At 39.8% G+C, this 16,680-nt stretch overlaps 1 protein-coding gene across 1 annotated transcript in view; it reads right to left on the bottom strand.

Moving 5' to 3' along the window:
• CHST15 (carbohydrate sulfotransferase 15) overlaps positions 1–16,680 on the bottom strand; it is a 48,236-nt gene that overhangs the window by 17,159 nt on the left and 14,397 nt on the right. The window contains exons 2-3 of the mRNA XM_027705696.1: positions 2,299–3,360; positions 1,235–1,574 (exon numbers count right to left, since the gene is read on the bottom strand). Coding sequence (XP_027561497.1) covers positions 1,235–1,574; positions 2,299–2,841 — 883 coding nt within the window. The 5' untranslated portion in view covers positions 2,842–3,360. The remainder of the gene's footprint in view (positions 1–1,234; positions 1,575–2,298; positions 3,361–16,680) is intronic.

The raw sequence follows: 16,680 nt of genomic DNA, 5'->3' as shown, positions 1-16,680 counted from the left end.
GCAGGAAGGAGTTGAAAATGGCTCTTCTATGGCTCATCTAGTCTCTAACCACGAGATTGACCTTCCTTGGCATCCAGAGAAGAGAGCAGTAGAAGGAGATAAACACTTCAGACAGATGAAACAACGTGCTCAGCCCCACTGCCCCGAGACAGCCTTTGGAGGTGCAATCATGAGGGGTGGATGCATTTTGCTCAGCTGGCTGTAACCTCAACTGCTCAAACCTTCCTTCAGAGACAGAGGGTGACCTCATGAAATATTGATGTCACCCAGGAAAAGAACATCGAAAATATGTGCAGGTTCCTTGGTGTGAGAGAGATTTCTCATGCAGAGCATCTTGACTGTTCAGTGTTGACTAGAGCTCCTATCACAGCTGTATTTATTGAACCATAAAGACTGAACCCACCCACATTTTAAATACTGGCCCATCATTCATTCATGTGAGAAAACCTTTACAGAATTTTGCAACACAAAACCATCGCTGCTGTTCTCCAACTCCCCCATCACAACCTAGTAGCTCCTCTTCTCGCCTTTATGAATTCTCAGGGTTCACGAATATCTTGTGGATTTTTTTTCCTACATCTTCCAAACCACTGGCTTGGAGCAACCTGGGATAGTGGAAGGTGTCCTTGCCCATGGCAGGGGGTGGAATGAAATGGTGTTTAAGGTCTCTTCCAACCCAAACCATTCTATGATTCCATGTTTTGTCTTCAGTCAGCTGCTGATTGTGATGAACGAGTCCCTTTCATGGCTCTTCAAGGAGCCCCATGATGCTTCTCTTGCTTGACTCGGTTTCACTCCTCAGTTCACACGAGTACCTCCAATGTCTCTTAAATTGATCCAAATTATCTCAAAAGCAAAACTGTATTTTCATCATATTGCTTTAAATCTTAGTTTGCAGAAGGTATTTAGAAAATGTTTAAAATACTTATTTTAGCAACGTTCTTATGGCATTGGCAAAGGGAAAAAATGGGATATCTATGAACACAACAAAATCATGAAATACCCTCTCTGTGGCTGGAAACAAACCAAATGAAACGTGCGTGGTCTCAAAAGGTTTAACCCAAAATGTAGGCTGAAATGTCCCGAGCGTCCACCACCTGGATTTCTCAAAACTATCAACTCCAGTGGTTTCTGGGCAAGCCAAGAAGGAGCAAACCTATAAACTTCATCCCAAAAGTGTACCAAAGTTCAGGAGACACAACTTGCCTGGATACCAGAGGACATGTTCACTCACCAAAGCGTTTTCTTGTCCACCAGTGGGGCTCTTTGCTCGCTGAGAACCGGACCTCGGGGTGCAGCCTGAGCCGGTCGTACAGGTCCGTGGTGCCACACTTGGGCTGGCCAATGATGTAGAAATGGGGCAGGCAGCGCAGGCGATAGTGTTTGCCCTTGTAATGGTACAAGTGGTTCCAAAATACCTTCCTGAGGTAATCAAAGACGATCCGAAAGCGCTTTGAATACAGTGCGTAAGAGTTTGTTGCATAAGGGTCTGTGGTTGTGTTCCCTCTGTACTCTTCATACCAACAAGGGTTCTTGCTATTTGGAAGGAATTTATTAGGAATTACTGAAAACATCTGCAACATAAAGAACAACAATTTCAGTCAAGGCAGCAAACAATCAACAGTTATCTTCTTACTTAGCACAGTGAGAATAGAAACACTATGTGGACATTTTTAACCCTTATTTTTTTTAATACAAAGCTGACCCCACTTATTGCTTCTGTACAACCAAATCCTGTACAAACTGTTGGACTGAGAGAGAAGTATTTAGAAGTCCTTTTATTTTAAGGCCAGAAAGGGCCCCAATAATCGTCCAACTCCTCTGCAGCCCCAGGAAGTGAATTTTAAACTCAAGCATGTAATACTCAGATCAAATTATCTTCCAGTTTTTAACTCTGCAATACAAGGTTTGCAGGAAGGAACACTGGTAAGCAGTTATTAGAAAGGCTCTTTTCTCATTTATCATTTAAGGTGACAGGTAAATCTAAGTCCCAATGATTTTGCATAAGACAAGGTAAAAATTCAATGAGGATGTACAGCTATGGGAATACTGCCTGATTTTTTGTTTCAAGTGTCAAGACCACTTACATGACACATCCATTCTGCCCATGACTCAGAAGGACGTGATCTACAGTGTCAACTTTACAGATGGTGTAAATCAGGAGACCCTAGATGGTGTTAATCACTGTATGAACACATAAGCAGTTGCACTTTTTGATATGTAGGTAAAAGATTGATCCAGAAGTCCCAAAATAAGGAAATATTAAGCAGTTTAAGACACGCTTCAATTCACACTTACATGTGGCTCTTGTTTCCTCAGTTCTTCTAAATCAGGGCGCTGCCTCGTGACAAACTCTATCTTTGAAGTAATGGTGTCAATAATTAATTTAATGCTTGAGTAATCCTTTACATATGAAATATTCATTTTTGAAGGCTGGTAATGGTCTTTCATGTCACTAAGGCTTTCATTGTCCATTAAGCTTGGATTGCTTGCAAAAGCTCCGTAATGGAAGGGAGACGGTATTAACAGCAGGCCGTGCTTGGCTCCAGTCAGTATGTAGGATACCATCACCAGAGTCATTACAATCAACCCAAACATCAGGCTGCATAGCTTCCCCTTCCTCAAGCAGAAAAACCCATTCCAGCTCTCACAGTGGTCAGTCCTGACTTCCAAAACTGCGAGCCACTTCATCTGCTTGCTGTCGGTGTACAAAGGGATCTTGTTTTCCCCTTTGCAAACAGGACACTTCTGGTTATTGTGATCAGGCCCACGGCATCTGAAACACTGTCTGTGCAAGTCATTTGGTAATAAATGTATGCAACAATTAATACAATACCTCATATTACTACCATTAAACTCCTATATTAATGAGCTGAGCACAGTCATAAAAATGTTTCTGAAGCGTGTGAGTCATCTTCTGTAAGTCTGAAATTGTTTAATTCCTTGAGTGATTCTGCAGCTACTCAGCAACGCAAAAGGACAGGTTCAAACCAGAAAAAAAAGTGACATGTGTCACATAGAGAGAAAAAAAAACAACAACCAAGACATAAAAATAGATGTACTCTGGATGTAGTTTCCAAAAATTTGGCTCAGTAAGAGGAATGTGGCGAAGTAAGAATCAGCTGCAAAACTGGCTCAAGTTTTTCCCATTGAACAAAACGAGAAGGAAGAAAAATTGTTACGTAGTGTGAAAATATGCAAAAAACAAAAATAACTCATTGTCCTCTGATTTCTGCTGGAATAGGCCAATATGGGTAGAAATTTCCAGGTTTTCTTAAAATAAGAAGGTTCCAAACTGGACTACTGCTACTGGAGGTTTCATCTTCCCAGAGATGGTTTCAAAGATTTGCACTGTACAACCTAAAGAAACAAAAACAGATATATAGATATACACAGACATAATATCTACATTCCCCTTCATCCAAAGCCATAGCAAAGCACAACCTACCACAAGTAATTTCACAATTCTATTGGAAAGATGTCTTCTGTTTGTCAAGTGTATTAATTACAGCACTCATGATATTAATCCCAGGAAACATTTGGCTCCAGGTTCACAGTGAGCTGCCCTTGCTTTTCAATCACCCATCTGCTCACATCAAGGACTGGTTGCTGCCACAGGTAAAACTACACGACTTCCCACATCTGCTCAGTAACTTATCTAACAGATCTTAATCTGCTCCTGAAATATGGGAGCATTTTTGGACAGTGTCCAGTTACACAGGTTTAAATAATTACACTCTGTCGCTATGTGGGGACCTTAAATTAACTGTCCTGAAGTGGGGCAGGAGCCTATTTAAGAGAACAGGGCAGGGATGAGATAACAGTCTCCTACCAAATATATGAGATAAAAAGCCAAGCAAAAAACCCAATAGCCATGAGTAAAACATTCAGAAAATTGAAGTGAGTAAAAACCAGACACAAGGAAAGGCTAATGACAGGATCTCATGTTTCTGGAGCAAATGATGGGTCCTCTTACTACTCTTATAACACACTCAATCAGAGAAGTATTTTCATTACTGTTATGAGTCCCACAACTTGACTATTTTTCCTTTAGCTCTATCAACACCTATTTTTAATGCTTAAGAAACATTGCTATAATCTAGGTAATAACTCCTGTTTCATTCCTACAAAAGTATCTTGATCAAATGAGGCAGTCACTTCAGATTAATCATCATCCTTCTGGCTGTGTTTTTGTTGTGAGACAAAGTGCTTTTGCAAAGATTATTTGTATTCTTGATGTTTCTTCCACGTAACACTGACACATGTTAGAGGCTTTCTGCAATCAGAGCAAGTAGGCTGTGTCTAAGGGACTCAAGAATAATTAGATAAATAGTGAACAAAAGTATTTGCAAAATAGTTTCCTAACCAAAAAAAAAGTTCATTTCCTTAATGAGTTAATTCTCTAAGTCAGATGAGACAGACAAAAGTCGTAGCATAATCATTCCTGACTATATTTAAACCAAAGGGAAAGAAATCATTGAAAGAGTTCTCAAAGAAACGAATCTTAAACACTTCTCCAAAGGAACAGAACTGTGATGATTTTGACAGAAGTCTGAATGACTAGAGAGGCTAAATCAGATTCACTGTAATATTAAATCTGGAAAGTTTGTGCTTTCTTATACATAAAATATTCCCCCAATGAATGTTCAAAAGAAAGACTTTGATGGTTGTCCAAACACAATCAATGGTCCTAATGGCTGGACAGGAGGACAAGAAGGGGATGTCCTGACAAGAAGTGAAAGGTTTCCTCTTTACAAGTAAATATTTCAGGCAGCAATGAGACACCTGAGTAAAGATTTTCAAAGATGAAGCAAAGAAGGCAGAAGTAGTGTCAGGGCAGATTCAGGCATCACCCAGAGAGGCAATAGAGAAAAATCAAAACAGAAATAATTCTAAAAAAAAAAAACCTGCAAAAAAAGAGAGGATGGAGATGAGAGCCTTCATCACAAAAGGTAGGGAAAGGGAGGTGGAAGAAAAGCCCCTCTTAAAAAAGATCCACAAAGAAGTGACTACAGGTTACAGCAGTACCTGTAAAAGATCTGGTAACCACAAGGTACCCTGTAGCATCTCTTCAACTAAATTAATCATGTGCTACACGTTTGTTTTTATGTTTCTTTTCCTAATCCTTTTACCCTGAACTCCTTCACTCTGACCCCCAGTGAGTATCTCAATACTCTCCCAGACCTCTGCTCTCCAGCTCCTTAGGTGTTTATTTTCAGAGAGATTATGTTACTATGTTACTACAGTTTTGTTTTCAGAGGGACCACAGTTACTATGCACTATGTAGAATAAAGAAAAAAATACAATTTATTTTCCATTCCTCTTCTAACAGGGATCTGAAAGCTGCTCAGTGATACTGATTGAATGGATTTATCTGAGTCTTATAGAAGCAATTCTAGATTTGTGTATTTGATATTAACTCTCAAATTTTTAAAAGAGCAATCAGAGATGCATTAATGAATACAGAGCACAGGATCTTATAAAAACCACATTACATTCTCTGTCCTTTCTTGTGTCCATTTGTGTGTTAATAAAATGGACTGGAATTCATTGAACCCTTCCCAGATGCAGACACTTCTCCTGAAAATCTGCCACAAATATTACAGACTCAAGGAAAAAACATGTTAACCACATATTTGACAGCTGAACTAAATGGTTTATCAGGAAGCTCATACAAAGGAAGAAAAGAGAAATATGTTTAGGCTACAGTAAAACTGAGATCTTAATCATAACCATAACTCATGTATACACACTACAACAGGCTGCTTAATTAGATGATCAGTTTGATGACCTATTACAAGGCAATATGACAGATTACTCAGCTAATAGAATAGAGACATTGAGCTCATTTTTTTTAATAACTGCTAGTTGCCAATATACCATTTTACATGATCTTCAACCATCATGTTCATGTAATAAAAAAAAAAAAAATGAAATAAACACATAAAAGTCAGGATAAAATTCCCTACTGCTGCTCCCTTCTCTTTGCCAGGAAGCTTTTAACAGAAGTTCCTTCCCCAACAATTTGCCACGCCACGAAGGATTCTCGCCAGAAGGGCAGGATCTTCCCCCAGCCCTCATTCTCCTCATCCACCCCATGAAATCAAGACATTTATAGAATCTATTTTTTTGTTTGTTCCTTCCATTCAACATTCCCAGCAGTCATAACCACAGCCACCAACACACATCACCTTTTTTACGTCTCACTGCTGAGAGCAGAAGGATTGCAGCAGAAGGAAGGCTGCGAGACTTGAGCTGGCAATAAACCATGTGTGCCTTTTTATATTTTAGTTGCAAAACTGCTGTCTGCTCACTGGCAGAATATTACTCTCTTTACACAACCAGCAGTGTCTTTGTATATTGAATAATGTAGCATGTAATTTCCTCTTGTTGAGGTGAACAGTGAATTATTTATGACCTTGTCTATACGGCGTTTGTCTGCTGTACATTAACGTGTGCCAGCTCTAACCACAAAGCAGGAATCAGCATCAACCTTTGCAAGCTCCTTGGCCCTAAGCAATCCTCCTCAGAAAAATAAGGATCTTTGGGAAATATCCTAAGTAGGAAACGTGGATATACAAGATGACACACAGTGGAAAGGGGGGAAAAGGAATAGCTGCCTTAGGTTTCTACATATTCCCACTGAAGCCCAGGGCACCTGAATCAGTGTTTCAAATTGAAGCAGGCTCAAGCTAACAAATATATTTCTATGCAACAGAGAACTTAATAACAAACAGGTGAGCCCTTTACTTTGCCAGTTTCCCTGTGCAATTCCTTCATTCTCCTCATAAGAGGAGGAGCCCTTGGATGCTCAGGATGCAGGAGAAAAGCCTGGGAGGTAACACTTGCAGCTATCACAAAAGCAAACAGCAAAAGGCTGAGCTCCCTGCTGGAGCTTTACACCAACCCCCTGAAAATGCAGTATCCAACATGCCCTACTCATCCCCAGATGGGAAGCTAAATAGGGTAAAAAGAGAAAATACCTCTAAAATAAAACATGCAAGACTTTTCATCATTCACATGGTTTTGTTGACTATATAAAAATATTTCAAATTCTATTTAATTTCTACTAAATAAACATTTAATAAAATTCCTCTCTTTTCTCTTAAAGGATTGTAAGGGAAGACTGCAATCAAACTGGCTATGGAATCACAGAATCATGGAATCACTGAGGCTGGAAAAGCCCTTTCAGACCATTGAGTCCAAGTGTTAACTCAGCATTGCCAAGGCCACCACTAACCCATGGCCCCAAGTGCCACATCTACATGAGTTTAAATCCCTCCAGGGACAAGGACTCCACCACTGCCCTGGGCAGCTGTTCCAAGGCTGGACAACTCTTTTAGAGAAGAAATTTTCCTTAATATCCAACCTAAACTCCCCTGTTGCAACTCGAGGCCATTTCCTCCTGTCCTAACCCTTGGGGGAAGAAACCAACAGTCTATAAGAAGAAATTGCTTTCATATGCTCAGTCATATAACTACAACTCTCCTCTCAACTATGAATAAGATAAAACAGATGGAACAGATTTTACATGCATATACATCTTCTGGATATCTAAGTGTATCACCTGTTTTTCAGGTCACCAGCCTTAATATTTCATATGCTTTCCTGTCTGCCATAATTCTTTAAAACAAAGATAAAACAAACTTTTTCTAGTACTCTCCAGGCTAAATTTTGTACTAACCTTGTTACTTTTAATCATGTTCAGCTTCTTCTACCACCACATGAAAGGGTGGTGTGCTGTTAACCTATTATAAACACACTTCAAGTACCCCAGTAACACATTTCCCAGCTTGGGGTTTAACTGCTTCTCTGGTTTATGTCAGTGGAGCTACAGCACTTTGTTTCCCCTCTTCACACAGTATAATTAAAACCTGGAACTCACTGAGGCCAAAATTATGAATGCATTTGAAAGACATTAGACAATTAATGGAGAGTAACTCTATCAATGGTTGCTATCCCCAGTTCCCAGAAGCTAGAAAGGAGTGGGGATCAGAGAAATCTATGAATACCTGTTCTTACACTCTTTTACTCCCTATTTATTACTGGTCAGAGGCAGAAGGGAGGGGCACAGGTGTCTGTGCCAATTGGAGATTTTAGGTGAGACAGTCTTGTTGGGTAGGTCACAGTCTAAAATATGGATGTCTAAGGTAAATCAGAAAATAATCCCCCAGCTCTCAGGTGAGATGGGATGAAGCTCAGCCAATGTCCCACAGCTACAGCTCCCCCAAACAGGCTCCACACCTCACAAACCACACCTTCTAGTCCTTTTCTGCCCTTTTTCCTATTGTCCCTCCAGTCAGGCATCACTTCAAGAATTTGCATGTTGATGTGTTTATTAGAGCTGAGAGAAAATGGGCTCTTTTTCCCAAGGAATCTTATTACTTCCCATTAAAAGTAAAAAAACCAGAACTATTAATACATAGAAACACAAGAGTACTTCCTGTTCTTGCTCTGTTCCAGCTGCCTGAAAGGTTGGAGCCAGGTGGGGGTCGGTCTCTTCTCCCAGTAACAAGTGAAAGGACAAGAGAAAATGGCCTCAGGTTGTGACAGGGAAAGTTTAGATTGGATATTACGGGAAAATTCTTCACTGGAACATGGGAAGTGGTGGAGTCACCATCCCTGGAGGGATTTAAAAGTCATGGGACTTGGGACATGAGTTAGTGGTGGCCTTGGCAGTGCTGGGGGGATGGTTGGACTCCATGGTCTGAGAGGGCTTTTCCAACACAAATGGTTCTTTGATTCTAAGTTGTGATGTTCATTATTTATCCACGATATCAGAAGTAGTTGCATCACAAGAAGATACTTCAGCTGAAGCATCACCCAATACAGACACATGGAACCTCTCCTCTGCAGCAGGTAAACCCTTGCCTCCCTTCTTTTTTTTTCATTTGAAAGCTACAGATGCTATAAAAATAAGGCTAAACACCTTTAGCAAAATACAAACAAGCAAAAGATTAGGCAAAAAATAATACTGCTGGATCTCATCTGGTCAGTAACTTCTGAAGGAGCACATGCCTTCTAATTTAATATATCTAATGACATTCTTCAAGTAATAGCTTTGTTGTTTTATCCATAGCCTCCTAATTGTTTCCACTAATCTGGAGAAATATTCTTATTGCCAAAGTGCCCTCCCTGCCAAATCAGGAAGGTTTGTTTCATTCAAGTTCTCAGTTTGCACTGCTGCTGGTTTCTTAAATCTCAGCACAAAGCTGATCCCACGCCCTCCATGAACACTCCAGAAATAAACTTCCCTTTGGAAATATTTCACTCTCCAAAGCTCCTGTGAAGACAAGGTTGTCATTAGTCACAAAAAGCTGTAGGTCTGTAAGTGAAACGCTGCCCACAGTCGTACAGTGATAAACTTTCCGTGACTCACGTCAAGAGGAATGGAAACATGAAAGGGCAAAGTGAGGCTGGTAGAGTAAAATCCTCATAACATTTTCATAGGGAAAAAAACCCCAAGAACAACCCAAAATATTTAGTAGCAATGCAGCACCGCCATGTAATTAATTTTCCATTCCTCCATCACCCATTGCAACCTTGTCCACAGCAACAGGGACCAGCTTTGTCCCTGTACAATAGCAATTTTTTAGCCAATGCAGGATAAGTTTATGGCTCTGGACACAGAAAACCCACAAAACTTTACAATTATGGACACTTTTTAGCTATCAAGCTTACTGGAAATTATTTGAATTGAGCCAGACTACAGGCAGCAAAAGGATTTTTGCTCTTAGACACCATCTGTTCAGAACAAGCCAAAGTATTTGTACAAGTGTAATGAAGTATTTGTACAGAGGGAGGAAGTTCATCCTGTTAGTGGGCAGGTTGTACCATTTAAATACAATAAAACAACAGTAGAAGTAATAAAACCTGAGCTAAATTAAAAAAAAAATAAGGAAATTATGTAAGGAAAGGAGATAAATAATTGTAGATTTTCTCTGTCCTGCTTGTTGGACACATTTGGCTCCTCAAGATAACATTTTTTGAAATAAACTTTGCCTGAACTCACATCTATTTACCTCAGAGAAATCAGCAAGCTGCCAGAAAGAAGATATGTCAATAAAATGAGGATCATGAATCACTGACCTCTACAAACTTCTGGCAAAAAAAATATGAGAAAAAAACCCCAAACAAAACAATAAAAAAAGCTAAAATGCAATTGCAGTGATTTAGAAAAGCCGCAGGACTCATTAAAAGCTCAGCAACCTCCTGCAGACTGAAGTTATGTAAAGCTCCTTTATTTACTTAACCCCCCTAATTTTTTAAAAAAATCATCAATAAATGCAACTCCCAAGAAATTATATAAACCCAATACAACCATTTTCATGGCAATCAATTGGAAAACAGCCACATTCTCAAAGGGGGAATCTGTGGTCACAACCCATAATTATACATTCAACCTGTTGAACAACTGCTGCACTTTTGTTCAAACATAAAATAATCTTTAAAGAACCCAGTTCTGGGGGTTTTTAAAGCCAAAGAAAACCTCCCGAATCCCCACTGAATCAGCAATCTCGCCTAAATAACAACTGTGGCTTCTTCCATAACCCAGCTGGTTTCTTTCTCAAAATCTAATCCAAACACAATCTGCTCCTTCCTCATCAATATACTCCCAAAGAAAATGCGAGAGTGGAACAAACGAAATGCTCCATGTGCAAAAAAAAAAAAAAATAATTCAGCAAACTCCCCTAAAATCAGCACCAGAGTGGTTGTTTCAATCACACAAGGATGACTCTTATTATTTGTGCTGCAGTGCTCAGGAAATAGTTACTGAGATTGAATCACCGCTCAATTAAGGCATAAACACTGCCTGAATAAACAGATTCTTGGAAGCAAGGAAAAAAGAGGGGGGAGTGGGAAGGGGAGCTCCCTGTCCTGGGTCAGCTACAGCAGGGTCATGGCCTCCCCCAGAAATCTGTTATTACACCTGAAGTCTTGTGCAGGTTCCTGGAAATTACCAAGGTCCAGCTTCTTGTACTCCTGGCGTGCCAAATCCATATGTTTTATTATTATTTTTTGATCTCCCTTGAAAATGTGAAAATGATAAAGCTTGATATTACCCATTTTTAAATTACTTTTCAGCAGAAAAAAATACCACTAATTATATTTAATTATTTCCGTACTCTCGCTTTCTTTTTTATCTGATTTAAATAAGTCTAGATTCAGATTCATCATTTATTTTTGGGTTACTTGCAGGATAAACAATGCAAGTAGAAAAATAAAATAGGATAAAAGTCAGCCAACCTCTGGCCCACTGATAAACTCTGAGCTAAACCCTCCATTTAGGTCTAAACTAGCACAGAGGTTTAGAAGATAACAGGCTGGTTCCTCCACATTTAAGGCAGGGATGAGATCTCCCCAACAGCTCCCCCACAGCAACACCCGCCTCAAATCCACACAAGGTCATTTTCCAAAAGCTATTCCCACTCAAGATTTATATGGAACTGTAGGGATTTGGGGCATCAGCACTGCAGTGACTTCTTCAGAAACAAAGGTCCAAAAACCCTGGAAGAAAAAAAAGCACCACTAAGCAGCCACCCAACCTGTGCCACCACAAAGCTCCACGAATCCCTCCCCTGTGTCAGGGCAGAGCTCCCAGCAATGTTTTAAATCTTTCTTCTTGTACAAACATGGAGCAAAGCCCTGTTTTGATGCATTTATAAGGATGTTCAGAGCAGAATTTTGCCTGTGGTGCACACTGGCTTCTCTACTCTTGATCAAAACTTGCTGCCTACGATGTGCAACATCTCCAGCAATTCATCTTTTCCCTTCACTTAGTTCCTATTCATCTCACAGAGTGTCTTGCTACAGAATCACTGACAGATTTATCTTGACTATGAAAAAATTGCACACTGTACAAAAAGAAACCCAAAACCTGTGTCTTTACATAAATTACTCCAGTGTATTTCTTCTCATAAAAAGCCACTTTAACCCAGTTTCAGAAATGATCAGGCATGGTCAAAGTTTAGTATCTTTATTTTTAACCCTCACAGAAACTGTGAGCAACCTCCCAGTATATCCCACATGGTCCTTGAGGTCATTCCATGGAAACAGTGGTAAACCAATGCATCCATCATGTGGGGCTCACAGATTCCTCTCCCAGAAATCTGGAACCAGATCAAAAAGTTCTAATATTCAAAATACAACCAGAAATCATATCTAGTTAACAAAAACCACTCAATCCCTCATTAAAACAATCAAATCACTGAGAGCCAGAATAGATATAAAATACTGGTGTTAATGGGAGTTATTTTGATTTTTACCCCTTCCTAAGTGTATTTTCTCACATGTCCAGAAAAACACCAATGCCAAAATAAGATAAAGACTGATGTAGAAGGTTAAATAATTTATTCAGTGATTTAATTTCAGTGAGAATTCTTCATTATAAATTTGTCCTATATACTTTCTTTTGTTATATAGAAAAAAAGGAAAACAAGCCAAGAGCTCCCTGTGAACGTACAGGGATCACCTGAACTACAGCTTCACGTGCAGAAAGTAGATGTTTTATAAGGCTGGTCTTGCCACAGATGTTTTTATTACATTTTTAATAAGATCAAACAGCTGTTGAAATTTCATTCCCAACACAGGGTATCACAATAGTTTAGAATAATAGAAATTTTTACCTACCTGCTCTTTCAAGGAATACATCCCACTATCATCCCACAAGTCAGCCAAATTCCTGTTATATGTACGAATGCAACAGGGAACCAGGAAGAATGAAGGCTGAATCTGTTATGAAGCTCTTTCACTCCAGTTATTTTTATCAAACAAATTGAAGAGGCTTGGGGGTAGGAAGGTGGGAAAAAATATCATCTCTAAATACAGCTCCCATCCACCCTGCAGTCAGGCTGTAATCAGAAATAAAAAAGTACTTATCTTCAGAAAACTCCCAAGGCAAAGAATTGGTCTGGGATTGACAGAGCTCATGTACCAAACCCAGCTGCTTTTTTGTTGCCTGTTTCTTTCTCCCAGCTGTCCATCCTGCTTTATTTTCAGGCTCCCAGGCCTGCTCGTTGTTTGAGTCTCTGGAAAGATATTGCTGCAATTTACTCAAACAGCTCTTCTGGAGCAACTTACTCAGTAGAAACGTGGGTTTCCCTTCATGCAAAGCTCAGTTAGGTGATGGTAACAGTCTCACTTTCATCATCTTACCTGAACACGAGAAAAAGTTGTGGCTACCCCATTCCTGGAAGTGTCCAAGGCCAGGTTGGATGGGGCTTGGAGCAACCTGGGCTAGTGGAAGGTGTCCCTGCCCATGGCAGGGGGTAAAACTTGATGGTCTCTAAGGTCTCTTACAACCCAAACTATTCTGTGATTCTATGAGATTGCTCTGAACAGCCAACTTCTCTGTGTCAGCCACAACAGGAGGTTCAAGCTACTGCTTCAGATTGAAGCACACACCATCCACACCTCTAAGGACTGGGGAGGTGAACACCAAAGCCTCCCTGTGCTAAAGAAAAATTAAACCTTCCCATTCAGTCTGCCAGCTGACTCTTATTCAAGGAAGAGATGGAGGGCTGGTGTAGCACAGTTGGATTTGCAGGAAAGAATCTTTTCTGTGCTGAAGAGTTATTTTAAGCCCAGGTCTTTGTCTCTTGCATTGATTACTGATCCAGAACAAGCACGTGGGAGAAAAACGTTCTCAGAGTATTTCCAATGTCCTGCCAAGCATTTTCAGCCTCGACATGCTGCAAAAATAGTGGGCATTCACAGTTATGTTACTCTGATTACCATTTTGTTCTTTTTACACATTTGATTTTACTTGATTTTAGCAGCTGCTGCCTCAGGTTGATTTAAAGTGAGAAACAAATTCTTTCCACCATCTGATCTCTAATACTTTCTGCCACTTTGCAAGGGGGATGCAGCATAAATTGCTAAATCTTGTGGGTTGTGAGAGATCAGCTGCTAATTTGAGGCTGCTTTTGAGGGATGAATAACATTGTATGGGATAAATAGAATATGCATCACGTAATGCCTTCAGTGCCTGTTTATCTCATGGGGTGGTAAAATGGTTTACATGCAAAAATGCAACCAAGTGGTATCTGCTAGAATTCATTTGATACACCTTCACACTTCATAAATAAGCAGTTTTTCTGAAAGGGGATCAGTCTACGTGATACTTCACTTTGCTTTAAACACAATATTGTTGTGACAATTCTGGAGCAACGTAACAGCTGCTCCTTTGATTTTTACTGGCTGGGAAGGGATTTTCCTCCACCTCCAAGCCAAATTTTCTCCATAAACTTTACTATCTTAATGCAGTCATCTGAATTTTTTTTCCTTATGACTCATATATGGTACCTTCTCCATGAGACATACATTAAAATGGATGGAAAAACATGTCTCATCCGTACATAAGTACCATGGAAGTCCTTTTTCATGAATAGAGCATTTCATCTTTCATCTAGTGCTGAGTGGGTGAAAGGAAACATACACAGCTGCATCCTGAAAAGACAAACTCAGCATTAGAGTCTGTCGTCAAAGTTTCTTGTAAATTCAAACAAAAATTAGTCAACTAAAACTATTCATTGATGCCAAATCAAAACTGGGGCTTTGTTTCAGTACTTTTAAAAAAACAACCGCGTTACAAGCTTAGTAGTAACTTTTATAAATGTTCAACAACTTTAATTCTTTAAGCAATGACATGTCAGATAAACCTCAGCCCATTTAACAAGAAACCACACGTTTGTGCAAAGTGAATTAGAATCAAAGTCTGAAGTGCAGAACCCAAAAAAAAGAGCTAAGCAGTGTCAAGAAATTTCTAATTAGTCATCTCTGTAAGAGTCACCAGATAAAATTCTTGCAGGTATCTTCTGGCTACACCTAATTAAGCAAAACCTTTCTGACATAGTATCATTATACTGCTTTCAGCTTCTGAGAAAAGTGTTTATTCTGCAGAAGTCGAGAACATTTACTTCCAAAGTCTCCTACCACTATTCCTAAGTGTTTCATCCAAGGCTTGGGCTCCATCACTCATCTGTAGCATGTGCTTTTTAACCACACAAAAGTGCAAGACATTTTTACTAACCAGCTTATAAAACACCACCATTGTGAAGACATTTCTGCAAGTTTATACTCTGGATTTTGTTGCCTGTAAAGATATATGTTGTTAGCAGAGCACGCACTTGATATGGAACCCAGTGCCATTTGATAATGAATTAAACACTCATTACTGTCCTCTCCTATCTTTAGATCATCACACCTAAAGAACAACACTTCTATCATGAACTTCAAAGAAATTCAAGTATCTTAATTTGCTGATTTACACTACTAGAGGAAAGAGGACATGTTGCACCCTTTCACCAGCCTCTCAAAAATATCACAGCTCTTGATACTATTTCCATAACACGGTAAAATCTAGCCCAGGAATCTTGCAGCTGCACAAAGACCCCAGTTTAAAACAGTAACAACAAAAGGGGAAAAATCTATGCTATGTGTGGAGCCCAGTAAGTAAATACTGTAATATCCAGAACAACAATAAGATAAATCTGTTCCTCAGCCACTGAGTCATTCCCTGCCCTGACTTGGCTCTGTATTCCTGCAGGTTTCCCCCGTGTTTGGCTTCAGTTTACTTGTTTTCCACTTGGAAAGAACACAACCACAAATACCATTTCATGCTTTACGTTGCACTTAAGCTGGCCTGCAGACTGTAAACAAACAGGATAAAAATCTGAGAATGTTCTTTACTGAATTTCCGTGAAAAGAAACCAGCGGGGAAAAAAAATCAAAAAAAATCAAAACCCCAACTCTGCATAATGATGAATGTACCAAGAGAAATTTGGCACACACTCCCTCACACCCTGCTTCTTCTGCAACATTTTCTGCAATATAAAGACAACATTTAGCCCAGCAAACTAGATGGTCTTTATTTGTGGGCAGAGGCAACTCGAGGCAAGCGCTCCAAGAGACTTTTTTTTTCCAATGGATATGTTAATTATTTAACTTCTCTTGTAGGGGGACTGTCCCAAACTAACCTTCCACTCTCCCTCTGCTTAAACTGCAGCAGGGTCAAAATTCACTTTTTAGGGTCTTGCTGTGAGAAATTGAAAAAAAAATAAATTCTCAGTCTTGATGGAGGTCCCAGGTGGCACAAGTGCCTAATTCCTTCTATCACAAACTCCAAAGGAATTAAAATATCTTAATTTTCTGGTTTCCACTATTAGAGGAAAGAAAACATGGTACACTCTTTCCCCAGCCTCTCAAAAATATCTCGGCTCTTGATGCTATTTCCATAACATGGTGAATCATGATGGTAAAATCAGCAGGTGATCCCTACTGATCCCTACCTGAACATTTCTTGGGTGCTACACAGGGATACCTGAGGCCAGGATGCTCCATGGCTTGCTCTGTGAGACAAAGCACCTCCTGGGATGGCCCAGAGAACACAGATCTAAGGAGAAAGGGGGAACAACTGTTCTCAAATGCTCTGCCCCGGCCAGAAACCTCTCACTCCAAACAAAAATCCTTGTGTAGCAGGGCACAACTCAAAACTGAACAGTGGGAGGTAAAATGAGGTTTTATTTTTAAACAGCAGTGCTTGTTGATATATTTGGTTCCAGACAAAGAGAGGAGGGCACAGAGTCGCTACAGGACGTTGCAGCTGAAATCAGACCCAGTTCTGAGCTCAGGTTCCACTTCTTGAAATAAACCATTTACTGAAGTAATTCACAGAAGAAA

Source organism: Neopelma chrysocephalum, unplaced genomic scaffold, assembly GCF_003984885.1.
Source record: "Neopelma chrysocephalum unplaced genomic scaffold, ASM398488v2 Primary Assembly neopelma1_347, whole genome shotgun sequence".
In the NCBI taxonomy this organism is placed as follows: Eukaryota; Metazoa; Chordata; class Aves; order Passeriformes; family Pipridae; genus Neopelma; species Neopelma chrysocephalum.
This window is presented reverse-complemented; position numbering and strand designations above follow the sequence as displayed.